The sequence below is a fragment of the Antechinus flavipes genome, chromosome 3, assembly GCF_016432865.1.
Source record: "Antechinus flavipes isolate AdamAnt ecotype Samford, QLD, Australia chromosome 3, AdamAnt_v2, whole genome shotgun sequence".
Classification (NCBI taxonomy): Eukaryota; Metazoa; Chordata; class Mammalia; order Dasyuromorphia; family Dasyuridae; genus Antechinus; species Antechinus flavipes.
Window position 1 is genome coordinate 631,951,064 of NC_067400.1, and position 22,910 is coordinate 631,973,973.

General features: G+C 37.7%; 1 protein-coding gene across 3 annotated transcripts in view; it reads right to left on the bottom strand.

The window, feature by feature from the left end:
• Window positions 1-17,980: 17,980 nt before the first annotated feature.
• Window positions 17,981-22,910, bottom strand: part of LOC127556806 (zinc finger protein 665-like) — a 52,339-nt gene continuing 47,409 nt past the window's right edge. For all 3 annotated transcript variants that reach the window (XM_051990250.1, XM_051990249.1, XM_051990248.1), the window contains one exon: window positions 17,981-21,068. In XM_051990250.1, the coding sequence (XP_051846210.1) occupies window positions 19,114-21,048 (1,935 nt within the window). In that variant the 5' untranslated portion in view covers window positions 21,049-21,068 and the 3' untranslated portion in view covers window positions 17,981-19,113. The remainder of the gene's footprint in view (window positions 21,069-22,910) is intronic.

Below are 22,910 nucleotides of genomic sequence, written 5' to 3' on the forward strand. Positions count from 1 at the left end.
CAATGGACTTTGTTCCCCATTGATTTGAGAGGAATTGGAACTGGTTGATGAATGACTGCCAAATTCTGACTGGGTCCCTTGTTAACAATGTATTTAGGATTTAGGATGAAAAATATTGGGTTAAAATAAAAATATTGGGTAACTGTTGCTGAAAAAGTATGTACTATTAACAATTCAGTTTAGTGCTTATCAAATTATAATATGTATCTGAATTATCTAATTGAGCATAATGTTCTCTTCTGAATATGTAATTATTTGAGGGATCTCTAGATGAATTCCAGAGTAGCAACCCCCTATTATAGTAATGTATTATGTATAGGAACTTTAACTCACTTTCAGGACTTATATGTGAAATGGTTCCTTGACAATTGGAGCCCTGGCTATTCCTTCTTGTATGATTCCTTAGGTGAAGAAAAACTGGGGGAGAAGAGATCAGGGACTAGGAAAGGTGGTAGATTTTCCCAGAAGCACTTGAAAGAATGGGAAACCATCTTCAGACAACTCACCTAGGGATTAGATTGAAGGGACAGCAGCTGAGGGAGACTTGTTAAGTGTATTTGACAAATGAACTTGAGGTAGCAGGTTGCAGGTATCTCTCTAGCCACCATAGTAATCATTCCCACAACTTCAGTTCTGCCTAAACCCATTCAGCCCATACTACCCCTAGTGCCACCAGTTCCTGTTCACTTTGCCCCAGGTACTCTTGCCCCTCCTCGCCCACCAGTCTGAATTGGAAGCCCTCCCTGCAGTCCTTTTCATCTTTACTGCTTGCTTGGTTTATTAACCATTGTACATTCATTTTTAACATCCACAAATCCCCCAACAGGGCTGTGATTGCTGGCTCTGCTTTACCTTTGAAGCCATTAATTTTGTTGGAATCTTCTTAACAGACCCAGTTTCTGGGACCATTTCTCAATCTACCTGTTCTTGGGAACAACCAAAATCTCCTTGGAAATCTCCAAGATACAGGCACCTTTCCTGTGAGTGCCTCCACAAATCTTTCTTTAGTCCTGTAACTCCAGTTCCTTAATTAATATTTCACTACCCACAAATGATGCTGTAGTTTTGTATCAGAGTCTTGAAGTGTACATACGCTCACACCCTTTCTATATTCTGGTATTGGTTTTCCCTCTGCTGTCTATTTTTCTGGGCAGAGATTAGTGCAGCCATTTCAGGTCTCATCTTTCTTTCCTTGGAGTCTCTCCACCATGTGGTACAGTTTCTTTTCCCCCAGTAGAAGGTTTGGATTGGCCAGCACAATTGCCTTGATCACTGCTGCTTTCTCTTCAAGGAGATGTTGAGTTAAGTGCACAGATAAATGCAGACCTAACTCACATGGAATTGTCCAACTCAAAGTGGATTCCCTGGCTGAGATGGTGCTCCAGACCTGCAGAGGAGCCAACATACTACTCTTGCAATGGGGAGGCCTCTGTGCCACGCTCAACAAGGAATGCTATTAATGACTGGAGTTATCAGGGAGAGTCTGGCTCTTGTCTGTAAGAATCTTGACCACAGCCAATGGGAGCGGGGTCAGGGGACGCTTATCTTGCCCCTTATGAGACCATTGTTTCACCTTCTCCTTGGCCTCCCCATAGGTCCTGGCATCTTTTCTAATCTTATGTTAACTTATCAGCTCCCAGGTAGAATCGGTCAAAATCATGGTGCTGAAACCCTCAAAGATGATTCAAGGATTTGAGTACTCACTAGAGAGCGTGGGGAATATATTGGGGTCATAGCCATCCCACCTCCTTTCCATTAGGACTGGAAATTGAGTTTTGCATCCCATTGTGATAGAAAAGAGAAACAATATCCAGGTTCCTGCCACTCCGATTCCATCCTTGCTCAAAATTACTCTAGGAATAGAATTATGACATCTTGCCTCCTGCCTAAAAACCCAAGTTATGCCCTCGTTATATTCCCTATCTATCCAAGAATGCTCTTCCTCTCTTGTCTGATAGGGCCTGAGTCACAATCCCCAAAGCTGAAAATACCAAGTTAATTCCCCTCTCCCTGCTCTCTCTCTCTGAAGTAAAGATAACAACAGCTGTACAATGTTAGGCAACCTTGGCTTCTGTATCCTGCTTACAAACGCTAGTTAGCTAAAACCCTATATAAATTGCCTGCCTCAGTTCATCTGGGCCAAATGCTTTGGACAAGAGTCCCATTTGGTCAGTTAGCCTAAATTCTCCACATTAAAGATTAAAAACTAATCTCTGCCTCAGTTACTCTGCTATTAAAGTCAATGTTTAACAACCATCTTTCTCTAGTTTCCATTTAATCTCTACATTTTCTCCACCATTTTCTTAAGTCTACACCATCAACAAATCCATATAAATAAGCCCCAAATCGTAGCATTTGCTGACTTCTGAGGTGTAAATGCTCACCCTAAAAACTTCACAATTGTCTCTGGCTCCAGGATCCTCATCCTTCTTTGAATTTAGATTTGGGGGTAAAGCTCATAAAGTCAAATTGTGGCAAGTTGAATTTAATATGCATTTAAGAAATCTGGTTTCACCTTAAAACTAGATATATAGATCTGAAAGACATTTACAGAAAGATAATTAACCCCCTGGGAGTTTCTGAGATGATAAAATGAGTGTTTATAAAGAGTAAAGAAGGCCAGGTACATAGCTTTGATAGTATATCCACAGTCAGCAGAAGTAAGGGCAGCTGAAAGGTAGAACTAAGAATGCAGTGCCACAAAAATCCAGAGGAGGGAACTCTAAGATGAGAAAGTGGCCAAAAGAATCAAATGCTTTAGAGATTCAGGAACATGAGGAGTCAGGGAAGACCATTATTGTGTACTGATGTCAAGGTTTTTGCCAATCTCTGACAAACATTTTGTTTTATTATTTTTTCCTCTTGCCTCTCTTTTGCTTCCAACCTCATTCTCTAGTTCTTTTTCAGAAGATCTACCATTAAAGACTGACTGTCTTTTGGTTTGAATTTTTCTCACCATTTAATTGTATTAGATATCATTCCTTCACATTCAACTAGTACCTCTTCCCTCTATAAATACTCTTTCTAACTGCCTTAATAATGAAAAAGTTCTTATGAGTTATAAGAATCATTTTTCCATGTAGAAATTATAAATAGTTTGCCTCATTAAATGCCTTATTTTACTTTCCTGTTTGCCTTTTCATGTTTCTCTTAAATCTTGTGTCTAAAAGTCAAATGTTCTATTCACCTTAGGTCTCTTCAACAAGAACGTTTGAAAGTCTTCTATTTTCCTGAATGATCATTCTCTCCTCTTCCCCCCCCCCTCCAGGGATTATATTCAATTTTGCAGGATAGGTGATTCTTGGTTGTGATCTTAGTTTCTTTCCTCTCTGGAATAGCATATCCAAAGCATTCCAAGTCACTAAAATACAAGCTACTAAATTGTTTCTTTCTGGCTGTTTGTAATATGTTCTCCTTAACCTGGGAGCTCTAGAATTTGGATATAATATTCTTGTGAGTTTTTTTTCTGGCATCTTTTTCAGGTAATAAGTAGATTGTTTCAATTTTTCTTTTACTCTCTAGTTATAGATTATCTGGGATGTTTTCATTGATAACATTTTTTTTGGCAAGATGTCTAGGCTCTATTTTTGATCATGGCTTTTAGGTTGTCCAATAATTTAAAATGATCTCTCCTGCATTTATTTTTCTAGGTCAGATGTTTTTTCACATTTTCTATTTTTGCAATTTTTGTTTTTGTTTTATTGTTTCTTGATTTCTCAAGTCATTAGCTTCCACTCACACAATTCAAATTTTTAAGGATTTTTTTCAGTTAGCTTTTGTTCCCATTTTTTGATTTATACAATTCTATTTTTAAGGGTTTTTTTTTTTTCAACAACTATTTGTACCTCTTTTTCCATTGAGACAATTCTTCTTTGGTGGCATTCTTCTTCTTGTTGGCTTTTTGTACCTGTGTACCTTCTATTTTGAAGGTGTTCTTTTCTCCAATATTTTTCCTTTTGTATCTCCTTTATTAAGGTATTGGCTTATTTTTTCATGATTTTCTTGCATCAATCTCATTTGTCTTCACAATTTTTTCTCTACGTCTCTTACCTGATTTTCAAAATCCTTTTTGAGCTCCTGCATGGTTTAAGACTAATTCATAAAAAAATTTCTTGGAGGTTTTGGATATTGGAGCTTTGACTTTGTTATCTTTTTCTGAGTGTGTGTTTTGATCTTCCTTGTTACCATAATAACTTTCTATGGTCAGAATGTTTTTCTCATTGTTTGCTCATTTTTATGGTCTATTACTTGACTTTTCATTCTTTGATAAAGTAGAGCTCTATCTTCTGGGTAAAAAGTGCATCTTCCCAAGCTTTGGGGTTTTGTGTAGCTGTTTTCAGAGATAATTCCAAGGACCTATAAAATTTCAGTTTCTCCAAAGTGGTATGATCTAAGCACAGATGTATGTATCATTCTCCTGTGCTCAGATCTGTGAATGACCACAAGCACTTTTTTCCACTCTGGAACAGTGAGAGGTTCACCATTACCTTGTAGCTCAAACAATGCTGTGATAGTCTTCCTCCTCACCCTGGGACTGCCACCAAAAATAGCAGTTTGCATCTGAGTATAGATAAATAACAGAGTCCTGCTTCATTACTAATGAAGTGACCAGTATTATCACCTTCTGACCAGTTGTCTGACCCCACTTCCATCTCTGGGCTGACAACTCTAGAAGAAGCTGCTGTCACTGCTGATTCATTGGCTCCAAAGCCTGCTCGTGGTTTTCTGGGATAAGGAAATGTTGTTGCAGGTTGTGCTGGAGTATGCTTCATTTGCTCTGTGGTGCACCAGAACTTTCCTGCTGCCTTTTTAAGCTGTCTTTAGTGTCTGTGGGATGAGAGGTCTGGAAACCACCACTGCTGCCACTGATTGCATTGCCCTGAAGACTGCTCCTGATTTGCTGGAATTGGAGGCTTTGAGATCCACTCTCATCATGGTCCAGCAAATGTTCTCATGTAATGTTCTTTGTTGAGGTTTTCTTGGGGTCTTTGGAGGCAGCCTTCATTTCAGTTCAGTAATCACCACACAAGTAGCAGGGGTTAAAGTCCAAAGTCCAATTTCTTTATCGTCTCCTTGCCTGGGGCCCAGTTAGCTTTCTGGGAGACCTATCTCTCTCCTTGGTTCCAAGAGCTTGAGCTCCTGCCTCTGACTCTGCCCTCTGAATCTCTCCAAATCCAAAGGTTTTTACTTAAGCCTCCAGCCACCACAAAGGTAGAAGATGGAATGAATCTGTCTCAGCCTCCAAGAGCTTCTAGTGTGCTTGTCTTTTTTGGCCCTGAGAGCTTCTTCCTAATATGCTCTACATTGAGTATAAATCAATCATTATATCACTAGGAAACCATTATTTGTTACAGGATTAAATCAATGCTAAACTAGATTTAACCATTGTCTCCTCAATTCCAGTTAGTGACTTGTTTGAAATTCTGGCCCATATCATCTCCTTGTAGGATTAAATCAACCATTCTGAACCATGCTAAATTAGATAACTATTGTCTCTATCAATTCCATGGACTTAGTACCTTTTAAGAATCCTTTGTTTCAAGTTCAAAGTTCTGGTCCATAACAATTATCTAGTGTGGAAAATTCTCATCACCTCTCCTTACATAAACATTGATGGCCTCTTCCAATCTGTTTTATGTAACTTCTCACTGATATCTGACCATGTATTGGTCACAAAGTGCAATTTCAAGGTATCTTCTACTTCTGGGTTGTCAGGATCAAATCCATCATCCTCATCCTTCCCTTGAGTCATCCCAAAGGCCCTTTTCTTGTTCTGTGCCTTTGGTAGTACATTTAGAATTCCCATAATTATCCATTCCCCAAGATCCCTCATACTTTCGTGATGTACAGAGGTATTATGATCCCAATTCGGATCTACTAAAGGATATTTCTGGTCAGCTGGGACTACTCTTGCAGCTGGAGGTTGTCTTCTATTCCACTCCTTCATAGCAGGTCTTCTAATTAGTCCCCTCTTCTTGTGAGAACAGAGCTTTCAAAATAGATGTAAGTTCTCCCTAAGTAAATAAGTCCCAGGAATATGTCAAAATTGTTCTACTATCCCAATGGGATCTTCTATCATGGATCTCATTTCCTTTTAAAATTTCCTTACTTCTGTGGTACTCAGGGGAGCATTTACATATCCTATGCCTTCTGAGCCAATGGAAATTCTCTTAAAGGATACAATTTAGGACTTGGGGTCTTGGGGTCTGGAGGTAATTGGGGTAATTGTGGATATCCCTTTGAATTTGCTCTAATTCCTCCCTTGCTGGAGCATATAGCCCTTACCAGGGACTGGGCAGGGTTGATTGAATTAAGTCCTCTCCTTCCCTTTCAGATCTGGAGGCTTCCTGGGGTGGAGATAGGTATGGAGGAGGGAGACCCATTGCTGTGTCTTTGGAGTTTCCTCCTTTTCAATAAGCACCTTCTCACTTTGATCTTTGCTTACTATTAGTTAGGCCCCTGAAAGCCATAGCCCAGCATATACTGCCTTCTTTGGATAAACTGATTCTTCACTATTAACATACAAATTCAGTTTTTGGCAACCTAGTCTTCAGGTGAGACATATTTAGGCTAAATGGTACTTCCAGTAATATCTTTGTTGCCCTAGACAAAACAATAATATCTTATCATCTTTTTCTTGCTTTTTCCCTTATATTTTGGCAGCTTGTTCCAGTTACTTAACTTATTGCCCAAGGAATTATATACTGGAATTTTTTAATCATGTTTCTCCAAAAGGGATACCTGAAATGAGGTCAAACCCATTTAATTTGGATGGAATTTTAATTCCAAATGCCCAACTACTCCAGGCGTTGCGGTCTGATGTTAATCACCCAAAAAGGCCTATCCTGTCTAGAGCACCTCTCCCAAGTCTATAACTCCACTCAAATGGCTTTCAGGGGTCTTACCTCTGGGACGCATACACAGCAAAATGCTTGATTGCTTTGTCCTTATACCAAACCAGTTGGAATTTTGCCATGGAGTTTCTCACTTTCACTTTGCCCTGAGTCTCTCCACTTTGGACCACTTTACCTTGAAAAGCAAGGAAAAGCCCCTGGATACTCATGGGCTACCTATCCCACTAGCAATATCCCACTAGCACCCAAAAGTTCAACTACTCCCAAAATCATGTGATCCCAGACGAGCCCTCAAAACTGTGTGTCTCAGATAGATGAAAGACCACCATATAATTTAAAAAAGAAAAAGAAAAGAAATCAGGTGGATATATCTCTAGGAGCAAAATGAAGATTTATTACATGTTCTCATAAGACACAGGCAAAACTCCAGTCAAACAGAAAATCGAAAGGAGGAGGCACTTTTGGAGCCAGGTCATCAGTTTAAATAGTCCCTTGTTATGGGCCAGAACTCTGAAACAAAGATTCTTACAAGATGTTAAGTCAGTGGAATTGCTGATACAATGGTTATCTAGTTTAGCATAGTGCTTAATAGTTCTCTAAGTTCAGTATGATTGATCTAATATTACAACAAATAATGGTTTCCCAGTGATATAATTATTGATTTATACTCAGTGTAGAGCATATAAACTAGGAGGCAGATTCAGAGCTAGGAAAGACAAGCAGACTGGAGGCTGAAGCACAAACCCTTGGACTCAGATGCATTTTCTCCACAAAACCAAGACTCTGGAAGGTCTTTAAGAAAGCTAACCAGGCCTCAGGAAAGGAGATAAAACTTTGAAAGAGATAATAAAGGATTTGGACTTTAACCCTTGGCTACTCTTGTAGTGATTACTGAACTGAAATGAAGGCTGCCCAAAGACCTCTAGAAAAACCACCACGAACACTACAATCCCTAATGCAAAAACCCCACCCACCACTGACCCTCATCCTCATTGGCTAAGAGTCTTACATCATAAATTCGGGAACTCCCCAGGAAATTGAACTTTGGACAATAAGTACATTTGCTTGAGATAGGAAGGAAATGATATTATGGAAGAATAGCAGGAAGGGGAAGGTAGGTCCTTGGGTTGAAGCCCAAAGACTACCTTTAGGTCTGCTCCAGCTCTGTGGTAGATGGAAGTTTTACTGGATTTTCACAACTGTCTTTTAGAGATCTCATTCCATTTCATTCAGTATTCATGATTGTCTATCTTTTCTTTGCTTCCTTGTAGGTTGTCTTTTGTTCTTTGCTGTTCATTTTTTTTATTTTATTCTTTTGCTTGCCCTCTCATTCTTCCCCTCTCCCCAAAGCAGCCTACTGTTAAACATAGATTTATTTATGTATACTTATGTTTATACACACATATATATACATACATACATATATTTCTATACACACAATATACATCTACATGCATATTTACACATATATACATGTATACACACATATATGCATTTACACATACATCTATAATAGCATATAATAGCATGGGTGACATAATGTGATTTGTCTCTTATTGGATCTTTAATTTTGATTTTGTCTGAAATCAATGATTATTAGTCCCACCCTTTTTCTAATATATTCTATTTATGATTCTTATTATTATATTTGTATATGTCTCATATTTCCTATCCCTGATAACTTTTCTATTTTAGTTCTATTCCTTAACTAGTCTTGCTATTACTTAGTCTTCCCCACTTCATGAATCTTCCCTCTCCCATCCTTTCAAATTCATTCCCAATAATCTGCACAAACCTTATCATACTTCCCTTCATCTAAACTCCCCACTTTATCTTATGCTACCTTTTCTCTCCCCATTTATCCCTTTCCCATTAATTTGCACACCTTGTCCCTCTCCTATAAATCTACATATTCTATATCACAACTTATACTAATCTCTCCTCCCCTCCTTATATATAGATTGTGGAGGTTGCTTACCATTATCTTTGTCTGTCTTTCTCTTTACATATGTTTAAAATGTGTGTGTCAGTATATGTAATGTATATATCTTATCTGCATATGTATGTAAACATATATGTATATATTATTCCCTATTTATCCCATTCCCAATGCAAGTAAGTTTTCAGAACTACCAGACCGTGTTCCCCATCTAATGAATCTGTGTCAGTTATTTCTTTCTTCTATAAGGCTCTGGATTTTCTTTTCTAATTGGTTGATTCTCTTTGCACAATCTTCTTGTTTTTCTTGAATGATTCTTATTTAATTATTTTTAGTTTTTTTTTTTTTCTCAGTCAACATCATTGGGTTTTTGAAGTCTTTTTTGAGTTTTATAAATTTTTTTCTCAGCAGGTAGCCATTCTTTGGAGTAGGAGAGGCTTGGATTTTTTACTTCACTGTGTTCTGAAGGCGAACCCTGGTCTTCCCTATTCCTATAGTAATTTTTTTTTCTGAGGCAATTGGGGTTGAGTTACTTGCCCAGGGTCATACAGTCATCCTATAGTAACTTTCTATGGTTGGGCTCTTTCTCCTTCGCCTGCTCATTTTATTTTTGAAGAGAATTCATTAGTGTAATAATCTCTAATCCTGACAGGGTTGGGGGAATGGGGTAACTCTGGCTTCAGTTCAGTTCTCCTCTCTGGCCTAGAACTCCAAACCAAGATTTTCAGCCTCCTGGAATAATGGGAACCAGGAGCATTCCTGCCCAAATGCTATTGCACTCACCAGGTGTGCTGATTCCTTCTCATACAGAGCCATGTCTCAGGACAGGTGGCCCTGGTGTTCTTAATCAGCTGTGACTCCCTCAATCTGTCCAGTTTCAGGTCAATGACTCCCCATTTTGTCTAGTAGATGGCTCCTGTGTTGGAACTGAGACTACCTTCTACCCCAACCAACTCCAGGGCTCCCTGCTAGTTGTTTTTGAGGAAGTAGCTTGTAAGTATTTATACTTCAAGCTGGCCAAACCTCTGTCTTTGGGTCTTTCTTCTGATCTTCTCTGGTTGTCCCAGGAGGACCTGTGTTTTGCCCCAAGTCTTATCTGTTTTTCTTTGCTGTATGTTTGCCCTGAGGTAAAATTTTGTGTTTTTTGTTGGAAAAATCTGGGCAATTTGTTATTTTTTGACACACTGTGCTATCTTCCCTAAGGTGTACTTTCATGAAATATTGAAATCATAATACTCCAAACTCCCAATGATTCAGTAAATAAACAGACTCATAAGTGAAATGGTTTAAACTTTTAATATGCTGCTCTGGGAGTGGGTGTGAAAATTTCATATGAGTTTACCCACACAACTCACAGGTATCAGATCCAGCCTAACAAAGAGGTCTATCTTATAATCCCTCCTGAAAACCTTCCTTCCTCCTCCTCCTCTTCCTTTGAGTTTCCATTGGATGACATTTTTCAATAGTTCACATATCTTTTCATTCCCACTACATACATTTCTTAATATATCCCCTTCCCTGATCATACTTAGCCCATTCAAATATAGCCACTAATCCAATTTGCTCAGTGTGTCAGTTAATTTACATGAGGATCATTAAATATGCATGTTTGCAAAAAAAGTTATGTCCTGTCATTGATTCCAGGTGGTTTTAGCCAGTTTGGAGTCTCTTATCAGAAACTTTATGTTTTAGGTAGCTTCCTGGATGTCAAGGTGATTGGAGATATATTTAACCCTTCCATTCATCTGGATTTTTAGTGTGAATAAATTCTTTTGTGACTACAAGCACTACTGCTAAGATAATATAGACCATTAATTTCACTTCCCCTCCAATTTCTTGTCTTTACAGCCAAATCATGACATCTTGATCATTGTTTTCCCACCATTTCTCACAGGAATATTTAAAAGATATTAACTAATCAATTAGCAAGTGCTTCTTAAGTGCCTACTATGTGCTAGATTCTCAAGTTCCATGATCTCAGGACTTTAAAAAATTTCAAGATAATCTCTTACCAAGATGCCATAAAATTAACACAATCCACTTTGGTTTTTGTCAAAATCTATGTGCTGGTGTAAGGGATGTTTAGGGATACATAACAGCTCTCTTGAGAGGGCTTGCTGAGCCCTTTTTAGGACTGTTTATTGACCTTTGGAGTCCCCCTTCACCCAACTCCACTCATACTTGCAAGAATCTGTGGCATGCATAGTGGTCTTACATCCCAGCATTTAGACTGAAGCAGCTGCTATGGGATGTTTAGAGCTTAGTCATATATCAAAGATAACAACGTCATCTACTGCATCCTGGCCATCATTAGCCATTTTGACATTTGTCCTGCCACTGTCATTCATTGACTCTGGAAGAAAAAATCAGACTTTTGCCAAAAAAAAAAAAAAAAAAAACAGATTTTGTGAAACTCTCCTTCTTTTAAGTCTAATTCATATCATATTCAAGTCCAGACATCAACATTCTTTGAATAAGTATGAACAACAGTGGCAAGGAAGATAAGGGACTTTAGTTCTTGGGTAAATCAATTTTTTATTGCTCTGATTTCAGGTTAAGGATTCAGAAAAGCTTTTCTCACATATGTTCCTATAGCTTTTTCTCTCATTATCAACGAAAAGATTTTTAATCCTTGTTCAAGTCCAAAAGTGCTGAAACAAATACTGTATACTCACTAAAAAGAGCAAATTGATCCTTTATCTTTTTAAAATAATGGATTCTCTTTTATAATTTATTCTGTTTTGATTTTCTGCCCTATTTTGAATGATTGTTCTAGTCACAAGTCTTTGTCTTTTTGTCTATGAGCTAAGTTTGCAATTTAGTTTTCCTGGTTATTACTGCTTTAATTTTTTAAGCAGTTAGGGTTAAGTGACTTGACAAAGGCCACATAGCTAGGATGTGTTAAGTGTCTAAAACTGGATTTGAACGCAAGTCCTTCTGACTCCAGGGCAAGGGTTCTAACCACTGTGCCATCTACCTGCCCCATTACTGTTTTATTCTTGTATGAGGGACATCTGTTACCTTTGAAGAATGCTGATGTATGTTTATGTTTATACCACCAAGCTGTCTCTTAAGGATGTCTGGTTTATTTTGCAAAGTTTAGTCCAAGATGGTAGAATGGAAACCAGGAAGCTGCTGGAGCTATCTCAGTTTCTCTGGAAAACCACATGGAATCAAACCTTTGAACAGTCTCATGGAATGAAACTACTCTCCAGCTCAAGATAGATTAAAAGGGCTTCAAGAAATATCTGTTATACTTGGGTGAAAGGGGTGCTTGGACCAATTCAGATAGTCTTCAGGTAAACCAGTGAGAGGTTGTTTTTTTTCCTGAGGCAATTGGGGTTAAGTGACTTGCCCAGGGTCACACTGCTAGGAAGTGTTAAATGGCTGAGGACAGATTTGAACTAAGGGCCTCCTGATTTCAAGGCTGGTGCTCTATCCATTGTACCACTTAGCTATCCCTAGTGAGAGGTTCTTAATCACAGCACATCAGCAATTGAGATCTTCAGTTTTGGCTCAGTAGCAGTACAGAACAGTGGCACAGGCTCCAGTTTGAGCACAGAAAACAAATTACCAAGCCAGGAAATGGCTTTTGCCTGGAGAGAGCAGACGGGCTTTCCTCTGCTGTGAGCAGAATCCCATAATATGTTGTTTATAAGAAACATTTGAAAGAGAGAGATACATACAGAGGAAAGGCAAATGGCTGAGCAGAATTTATTTATGCTTCAGCTAAAGCAAAAAAAAAATTCTTTTGATGAAATCCAACATTCATTCCTAGTAAAAACTCTAGAGACCATGGGAATAAATCGAGTTTTCCTTAAAATTATAAGCAATATCTATCTAAAACCATTAGCTAGCATTATTTGTAATAGGTTGAAACAAAGATGCCCATTATCACCAATATTTTTCAAAATTGTACTAAAAATGATGGTATAGTAATAAGAAAAGAAAAAGCATGAAAAGAATTAGAATAGGTAATGAAGAGATAGAAAGCATCATTCTTTGCAGATGATATGATGGTGTACTTAGAAAATTCCAGAGAATCATCCAAAAACCTGCTTGAAACAATTAATAGTTTTAACAATGTTGCAGAATATAAAATAAAACCCCACAAATGTTATTAACAATCAGCAGCAAGAAAGAGAAAGAGAACTTCTATTAAAATAAGTGTAGACAAAAATAAAATATTTGGGGTTCTACTTGCTAAGACAAACCCAAAAACTAAATGTACATAATTATAAAACACTTTTCACACGCAGATCCATATAATTTTAAATATATCAATTACTCATGGGTAGGCTGAGCTAATATAATAAAAATGATAGTTCTGCCCAAATTAGTCAACTTGTTCAATGCCATACCAATGAAACTGCCAAAAAACTATTTTATAGAGCTAGAAAAAAGAATAACAAAACTCCTCCAGAAAAACAAGTCAAGAATATCAAGGAAATTAATGAAAAAAATGCAAAAGGATTGGCCTAGCAGTATCAAACCTAAAACTATGTCAGAAGCAGCAGTCATAAAAACCATTTGGTACTGGCTAAGAAATAGAGTGCTGGATAAGTTGAATAGGTTAGATACACATGACACAATAATTAATGTCTATAAAAAAATAATAATTAATGTCTATAGTAATCTAGTATTTGATAAACCCCCCAAACTGCAGCTTCTGGAATAAGAACTCACTATTTCTTATTCTGGGAATAACTACAAAATAATATTTCAGATATTCAGCATAGCCTGACATCTCACACCCTATAACAAAATAAGATAAAAATGGTTACATGATTTGGGCATAAAGGGGAATATCATATGTAAATTAAGAGAACAAACTATAGATTACTTATCATTTCTTTGGAGAAGGGAAGAAATTGTAACCAAAGAAGAATTAGACAACATTATGAGATGCAAAATGGACAATTTTGATCACATTAAATTAAAAATTTTGCAGAAGCAAAATCAACAACAGAAGTCCAATTTTTTTTCAGGCAGTATTTGTGATAAAGGTCTAATTTCTAAAATATGTGAAGAACCTTGTCAAATTTATAAGAATGTGTCATTATCCAACTTGGGAATGGTCAAAGAATATGGACAGAAAATTTTCACATGGAGAAATTAAAGTCGTCTGTATTCATATGAAAAAAATCTCTAAATCAATATTGATTCAAGAAATGCAAATTAAAAGAATTCTGATTTACCACCTCACATTTCTGACACATAGTAGAGCTATTTTTCATTCTCTGTGGCAAAACTGCCCATTCAAATATTTTATATAAGACTCAACTAAATTAACACTGGGCACTGAAAAGGCAAATCTTTTCATATCCTCTTTATGCAGAGCGATACAAGAGAAACAATCCTTGATGTCTATAACCCAGAGGCCATTCCCTAGGCAACTGAGTAGGAGATGGAAGTCCAGGCTGAAGAGTTCCCATAGTTTCCATCTGTCCATTTACTTTCCTTAAATCAGTCAACATCCTCAATTTTCCAGATTTCTTTTTTACAATAAATACTGGAGAATTCCAAGGACTTAGAAAAGGTTGTAAATGTCCTTGGTCAAGTTGCTCCTGTACTATATCTAACAAGGCCTGAATTTTTTTTTCACTTGTTAAGGGCCACTGTTCTATGCACACTGGTGTATTAGTTTTCCATTGAATTCTCCCCAATGAGAATGTTGGCAGGCCTTCAACAGCAGCCCTGCCAAAGCCAAAGCCAGCCCCAAGGCATCCTCATAGCTCAGAAAGGTCCCCACTTTGGGGAGACAGATTCCTCTCCCTATTAGCATATTGATCTTCAGGACATTTCATACATTGAGCTATGTCTGAAGAGAAGAAACAGTGTCTCAATATTTCAGCCTCAGAAAATCTGCTTTATTAGCCAAACAACCATAGTTATAAAAATGATAGAAAGTGTCCCATCTAGTGCTATGAGGATAAGAATCTGGTGGTACTTGATAGAACAGAGAACTTGGAACACCTGGATTTGAATTCTGTTTCAGATGACTTTGTGGATGGATTAGTCTTTAAAATGGGGGTAATAATTGTGCCTGCCTCATAGAGTTCTTATGATGTCTAAATGATTAAATATATGAAAATAATTTGGCAAATATTAAAATACTATATAAATTTCTAGAATTTGGGGCTGCATCTCATTCTTCATGACCTCGTTTGAGTTTTTCTTGGCAAAGATTTGGTGTTTGGTATTTCTTCTTCCAGCCCATTTTTTCTGATGAGGAAGATGAGGTCATCAGGGTTAAGTGAGTTTCCTACAGTCACACATTTAGTAAGTGTCTGAGGCCACATTTGAACTCAGGAAGATGAGACTTCCTGCTTGCAGGTCCTATCCAGAGCCTCTGTTCCATCTACTGTAACAACTTCAAGTACCTGGAGAAGGGAAAACTCTCCTGCAGGTTAACAGTATCTTTCTTGAACTGCTTCTCAAACTTTATTCCAACCCTCACACTTGTGCAGACCAAATGTAATATGACTTTGGCACATGTCCCAAAGAGATGCATTGCTGGCTAGGTCAGAAGGCATTTATGAGAATTTATCTTTAATAAATGATCACTGAAATGTCCTTGTGGATAGGAGCCTTTGTTTGCTTCCCAATGACCAGAGAGAAGGAGCTTTTATTTCTTAAAATATAATGGCTAAACTCTTTTTTGGGTCATGGATTTTAGGAAATCCAATTTTCCTTATTTTTTCTCCTTGATATGTTTCCCTGCTTGGTTAATGTATAATTTTTCCCATTTTTCAATATTTGATCTTGTAATATTTTTCATCTTCTCCAAGAGCATTGATTTTAATTGGGTATAGTTTAATTTTCAGGGAGTTTTTTCATTGGGATGAAGTTGTGTATTTCATGTGTCAAGCTGTTCATTTTCTCTAGAATTATTCTTCCTTGCTCTTATATATGTGAGTCAATATGTAACATTCATGGGGTTAATTTTTGTAGCTTCTAGCATTACCTGATTTTACTCCTAACTTTATTTTCACTTGTGATCAGAAATTGTCTATATACAGAAGAGAAAAAAAATTAGAATTAAGACAAGTTTGTGGGCCATCAACCTGGCTCTGCTACGTTCCTATACTCTGATACCCTTAAGGACCACAGACAGTGCAGAAGCGCTATTGCTGATGTATTATTTCTACGTGGTACATTCTTTATAATCTCCAAGAACTTCCACCTTATATCAAGGACTCATTTTAAGGGATAATGTCAAGGCCTAAGCAGTCTTGATGTCTCCAGACAGAAGTCACTAATGATATAGCACCTTCTCCTTTGGCCTTCTGAAAGCAGCAAATATGGAGGCACCCTCATCTGACAGAAAATAAGGTAAGATAAAAATGTTTTCAATTTAAGAATTCTATTCATTTTCTATGATACTGGATTTTGTGTATTATAAAAATTAAATAGTGTCTGGTCACAGCTTTTTTTTTTTTTAAGATATTAGCACAAAACACCACAGGATGCTAGGGAATTATCTGTGAGAAAAAGGTTTTGCATGTGTCTTATGTCTGCACCATTTTATAAGACAGTTCATGGTTGTTGTGCTATGTAAAGTGCAAATTATTAGAATTAACATTTTTAAAGAAATCTTACACGAGGAAAAGTGTATTTTTAGCAATCTGGATCAAAAGATTAGTTTTTGTTGGTTGAGGGAAGGTGATGCTCTTGTTTTCTAGTTTCAAGACATCAGCATAGCTTCTTGGCCATTTGCAAGCAACATTACCCCTGTGAAACTTGAGCTCAATTTTCCAAAATTAACATCCAATTGGATGGATGTCCTTTGATATCCATCAAATTGATGGTTTTTTTTCTTTTTAAAAAAAACCTATTTATTTGTTTTTAACACACATTGCTTTGTGAATCCTGTTGGGAGAGCAAAATCAGTGTAAAAGAAAAATGGCATGACTCCTGTTTAATTGATGGAAATGCTTTTCAACTTGAAAATACCTGAAGGTTTCCAGGAATTCCTGAACTGTGCTTTACTTGAGGCCTTTATAGGGAGCTCTTTTGCTGGGCCATTGGGAAAAACCAAGTTTTCCTCCAGCCCCAGGCCACTGTATGGATGTACAATTAGAAATTTGTTTTGCTTGGGAACATGATTATCCTTATTCTTTTATCTGTATGACTCATTATGTATATTCCAACTCCACCAATTGAATTATTGAGCAACAGGGTGTTGTATTCTGAAAATATTACATGGGAAATTAGTCAGTTGTCTAAGATACAACATAAAATATCCAATTCTCATAATGACGATATTGATCCTCGTGGTATTGCAAACAGGTTGTTGAACTGGATCAAGCAACCCTATCCTCTTAATAATGTATCAAGCTTGCTGTTGCATTTTCTGCCTTGGATATGTTTTGTTACCCTAGCATGTTTCCTCCTGCCCTGTTTTCTAATACACGCTTGCCATTCCTTAGATGAGCTTCAAGCTTCCCTTCTGTATCTCAAGGTAGCACAGAAGAACAGGATAGGTTGAGCGCCAACTCTGAGGAGGCAGAGGATTGAGACCAACTCAAATTTTCCCTGTTCAATGGCTGTGAGACTTCAGAATGGTGGCTCACCACCCCTCTGTTCTGTCTCTAGGGAAAAGGATATCCTTAGAGATTGCAAGGAAGGGAGGAAACTGGGTGGTATCATTGTTAATAGTCCCATGAGAAAGGACTAATGTTCCCGGGAGAACACACTATTGTCTTGGTGAAAGATATATAAACCCTTATCCTCAGATGAATAAATGGAGTTTGCTCTTATCTCCCACCTGACCTGTGTTTCATGTCAGCTTGTCCTCCAGCCCTTCCCCCACTAAGGTCTAGCAGCTCATAGGGTGCCTGGCTGCTAGGGCTGAATGGGCAGCAACATAAGAAAATTCTCAGATTATCAACTGAATTCATGTTATTTGGAAATTTTTCTCTCATGTTTCAAAAACATTATTCATGCCATTATTTTTATTCTGATTTTCCTCATTTTGGAATTTAGGGGAAAATATTTTCTTAGAAATACTGGTATTTGAAAAATAATTTCTAGAGGATTATGTAAATGTGCCCTTAGAAAATGAATTCTTCTTTTGATCTGGATTCTGTAAAATTAATGTGAAAAATTATAGCTAGAAAATTTGAAAAGTTACCTGTTTGTTATATTTTCCTTTAAAATGAATATTAATTTTTTAACACAATAATAAATTCTTATCCACAAGTCTTTACTTTTTACATTGTCAAATACAAGATTATAATTTATATGATCTCTCACACTGGGCTCCCAATCTGTCATAGGAACCCATTCCACTTAAGAACAGTAATTATACATTACATAAATATACATTGCTTACTGATGTGGCAAAGTGGTTCATGCAAGATTAAGCAAGAGTACAAGGGGGAGATTTTTTTCTGGAAATGTAGCCCTAAACTATGACACTCTTCTGGGGGTCAGCTTTCTGAAAAGGCCTCACATCCCCTCAAACCTAACCAACACAATTTAGCAAGATAAGGTCAAAATGGAGACCTAAACCACCAATATTTTAAAAGAAATTTAGAACATGTAACATATTACTTATCACAGATTGAAAGCCAAAGAATTTAGGAATAAACAAGAGAATGAAGATGAAAGTTAAGTAATAAAAATAATTTAAAGTCAGATTTAAATCTCTTAATCATTATTGATTGAGAGAGGAGATTAAAACAATTGGTTCCCTCATTATAAAGACCCTTCTTTGGACACGGATCTTGGAATTTCAGAGAAAAGCTAAATCTATTTTCCGACCTTTATACACAGTATAAAAATTGCAATGTCTCATGAGATCCGTGCTGTAGGAAGAGGCCTTCCCTCTTTGATTATATTCACATGTTTCATCTGCAGTAAGATGTCTGCACAAAGGATGAAATCCAGCCTTTCTGAAAATACATTTTGTATAATGTTTCTTTCCAGTGTGAAAATTGTGATTTATAGTGACCTTTATCTTCCACATAAGGGCAAGTCTTCCTTTAGCACATTTTTAAAGTCTTCACTCCACTCCGTATCCTCAGAAGTAAACTCAGAGATTAATTTGGGCTAAAGACCTTCCCATGCCAAGTCCATAAGAGATTTCATCCCAAGCAGAAAATCCTGGCTGACTAACAAACTCTGTCCTCCATTTTTATAACTTTATCCATGATTTCAATCTTCTAGGAATATTCTGGAAGCAATTCAGGGATAAAGTGAGCCTGAATGTTTTTCCACATGGATTATATGAATGAGGTTTTACATTTATTTTAAGATCTCACATGCCTAGTCAGAGACTAATATATATTAAAAACTTTACCATGATCCAGACACTTAAAAGTTTTTCTCTACTGTGCTCTCTCTGTTGCTAGGCAAGATTTGAGCTTTATCTGAAGGTTTCTGTCCAATGTGGATTTTTTCATGTTTACTAAGACTTTCACGCCGTGTGAAAGCCTTTCCACAGTCATTACATTCATAACGCTTCTCTCCAGTGTGGATTCTCTGATGGGAAGTAAGACTGCTTCGCTGTGTAAAAGCCTTTCCACATTTGTTACATGCATAAGGCTTCTCTCCAGTGTGGATTCTCTGATGTTCTTTAAGGGAGGAGCGTTTTGTGAAAGCCTTTCCACAATCATTACACTCATAAGGCTTCTCTCCAGTGTGGATTCTCTGATGTGCATCAAGGGAGGAGCGCTTTGTGAAAGCCTTTCCACATTCATTACATTCATAAGGCTTTTCTCCAGTGTGGATTCTCTTATGTTCATTAAGACTGGAGTGAGATGTGAAAGCCTTTCCACATTCATTACATTTATAAGGCTTCTCTCCAGTGTGGATTCTCTGATGGACAGCAAGTTTAGAACTGCATCTTAAACTCTTTCCACACTGATTACATTCATACGGCTTCTCTCCAGTGTGGATTCTCTGATGTTCACGAAGACTATCCCACCATGTGAAAGTCTTTCCACATTCATTACATTCATAAGGCTTCTCTCCAGTATGGATTCTCTGATGAATAGCAACTTGGGAGCGTTGTGTAAAAGTCTTTCCACATTCGTTACATTCATAAGGTTTCTCTCCAGTGTGGATTCTCTGATGGACAGCAAGGTAGGAGCGATATATGAAAGCCTTTCCACATTCATTACATTCATAAGGCTTCTCTCCAGTGTGGATTCTCTGATGGACAGCAAGGTAGGAGCGATCTATGAAAGCCTTTCCACATTCATTACATTTATAAGGCTTCTCTCCAGTGTGGATTCTCTGATGTTCACGAAGACTGTCACTCCGTGTGAAAGTCTTTCCACATTCATTACATTCATAAGGCTTCTCTCCAGAGTACTTTCTCTCATGGACAGCAAGACTGGAGTGAGATGTGAAAGTCTTTCCACATTTGTTACATTCATAAGGCTTCTCTCCAGTGTGGATTCTCTTATGTGCATTAAGATAAGAACGATATGTGAAAGCCTTTCCACAGTCATTACATTGATAAGGCTTCTCTCCACTGTGAATTCGCTGATGTTCCCGAAGACTGTCACTCCGTGTGAAAGTCTTTCCACATTCATTACATTTATAAGGCTTCTCTCCAGTGTGGATTCGCTGATGTTCACGAAGACTGTTACTCCGTGTGAAAGTCTTTCCACATTCAGTACATTTATAAGGCTTCTCTCCAGTGTGGATTCTCTGATGTTCAAGAAAACTGGAGCTCTGTATGAAAGCCTTTCCACATTCATTACATTCATAAGGCTTCTCTCCAGTGTGGATTCGCTGATGGACAGCAAGACGGGAGCGAACTATGAAAGCCTTTCCACATTCTTTACATTCATAAGGCTTCTCGCCAGTGTGAATTCTCTGATGTTGAGCAAATTTGCAATGATATTGGAAATATTTTCCACATTGATTACATTTATAAGGTTGTTTTTCTGTGTGAATTCTCTCATGTTTAGGAGTAGATCGCTCTCTCAAAGTCTTTCCATGTTTCTTACTTTCATAAGGTTTCTCTCCAGCAGGGATTCTCTGATGCTTGGCAAGGGAAGAGAGTACACGAAAAGCTTTATCACGTTCATGACCCTCAGGTGTTTTCTCTTCAGAATGTATATTCTTATTTTTAGCAACAGTGGAACTCTTTCTTAAAGCTTTTTTGTGTGTATTCCATTCACAACGTTTCTCTCCAATGTGGTTTCTTTTGTGCTTAGCAAGAACAGTCCTGTGTTCACGATATTGAAAAAGATCTTTCCAGGAGATCATTTTCAGATCTGCACTCATCTCCTTCATGTCAAAACACGTCTCTGCATCTGAAAGAAACAAACACACATGTGTATAAATATACTCTCTAATGGTGGCTGATAATAAAATCATCAACTTTTAATTGCTCCAGGCAAAAGTTGAAATGGACAGATTCAATCATTTTTAAATGCTATTAGCTCACACCAATAAAGTGATTCAATTAATACAAAGTTCCACACACAATACAATGACATTGGACCCCCACAACAAATGTGAGATGAAGGCTAAGTGAGGATTCTCATAATTTAGAAACCAGGCTATGAGCTCTGAATGGCTGAGTAACCTGATCCAAATCCCTGCAGCAGAGATTAGAACTCAAAACTGGAGACTGAGGCTTCTCAATGCATTGCACTAGATAGATGTTGTCCATTTTACTGCCAATCCTCTCTTTCAAATTCAATCTCAGGCATCACCTACCTCTGTAACCCTGGGAATGTGCTTCTTTGCCTCAGTTTTCCAGTAGAATGAAAGTAATAATAATTGTACCCACTTTCCAGGTTATTGTGAGCATCAAAACAGGCAATAATTATAAAACTCTTGTTGCACAGTAGGCCCCATATGTTTGTTAATTACTATCATTGTCACTGTGATTTTGATTCTCTCCATCTCAACTCTTCCTTCATATACTTCCCTCCCCTTCTCTATATACAAATGTCTGTTGAACATGAAGCATTTTCATAAAAAACACATTCTTTTGCCTTGGATTAGCTAAGAATAAGTTTTACAAACTGTTGCTTATTCTCAAACCATCTCCAAGTTTCTATGCTGGATTTAAAACTTCTCGACAGGTTCTCTTTGTATACCCAGGGATTAATGCAATGCATAGAAGAGACCAGGTGCTTAATTGATGTTTATTGCTTGGTTGACATTACCCAGGGCTAATCACATGTCCTAACCCCACCTCAGTGCTTCCACGTTGGTCCCTCTGAGCTGCCAAATCCATGTATCTATTTCAGTCTCTTTCCTGTTCCCTCTTATCTATGAACAAATCCCATAGTGAAGATAACAAGGGCATGGCCTCCTGGTCCTGTTATGGAATAACCAGAAGTCTTTCCCTCCATATCCCTAACTTAAGGGAAGTTGTTAGTTATGTAGTGAGTGACTTGGATTTAAGTGAGGGAGAGCTGCCCGAGGTCACTGGCCTCATTTATGGTCAGTGGCCAGGTACAGATCAGGATTACTGCAGATGACCATGTATGCAGGGGAAGACCTGGCCCTTCTTAAGGTAAGGTCTCAAACAGGTCTCCTGTGACTAAGGTTGCACCCATCCAGTGATTAAGGCTAGGGAGCAATGAAGAAAAAGAATCTCCTCTCTCACCAGGCCAAAAAAAAAAAAAAAAACCCTCAATAAATAAAAATGAATGAATGAGTGCTTCTGTGAAGAAGCCCAGGGTTTCTGGCCAAAGTAGAAATGACTGTGATTTACACTCAGTCTAAATCAATGAGAATGCAAAGACCAAATGAGTTTAGCAAGGGATCTATGGGTAGTCAATGAGAATCAGACTGATTTTGACTTAAGGTTCCTTAAGAACAGAACTGGGGCAGCTGGGTGGCACAGTGGATAGAGTACCAGCTTGAAGCAAAGAGGACCCAAGTTCAAATCTGGCCTTAGACCAGGGGTCCTCAAACTTTTTAAATAGGGGGCCAGTTCACTGTCTCTCAGACTGTTGGAGGGCCAGACTATAGTAAAAACAAAAACTGTTTTGTGGGCCTTTAAATAAAGAAACTTCATAGCCCTGGGTGAGAGGATAAATGTCCTTGGCTGCTACATCTGGCCCACAAGCCATAGTTTGAGGACCCCTGACTTAGACACTTAATACTTCCTAGCTGTGTTTCCTTAGGCAAGTCAC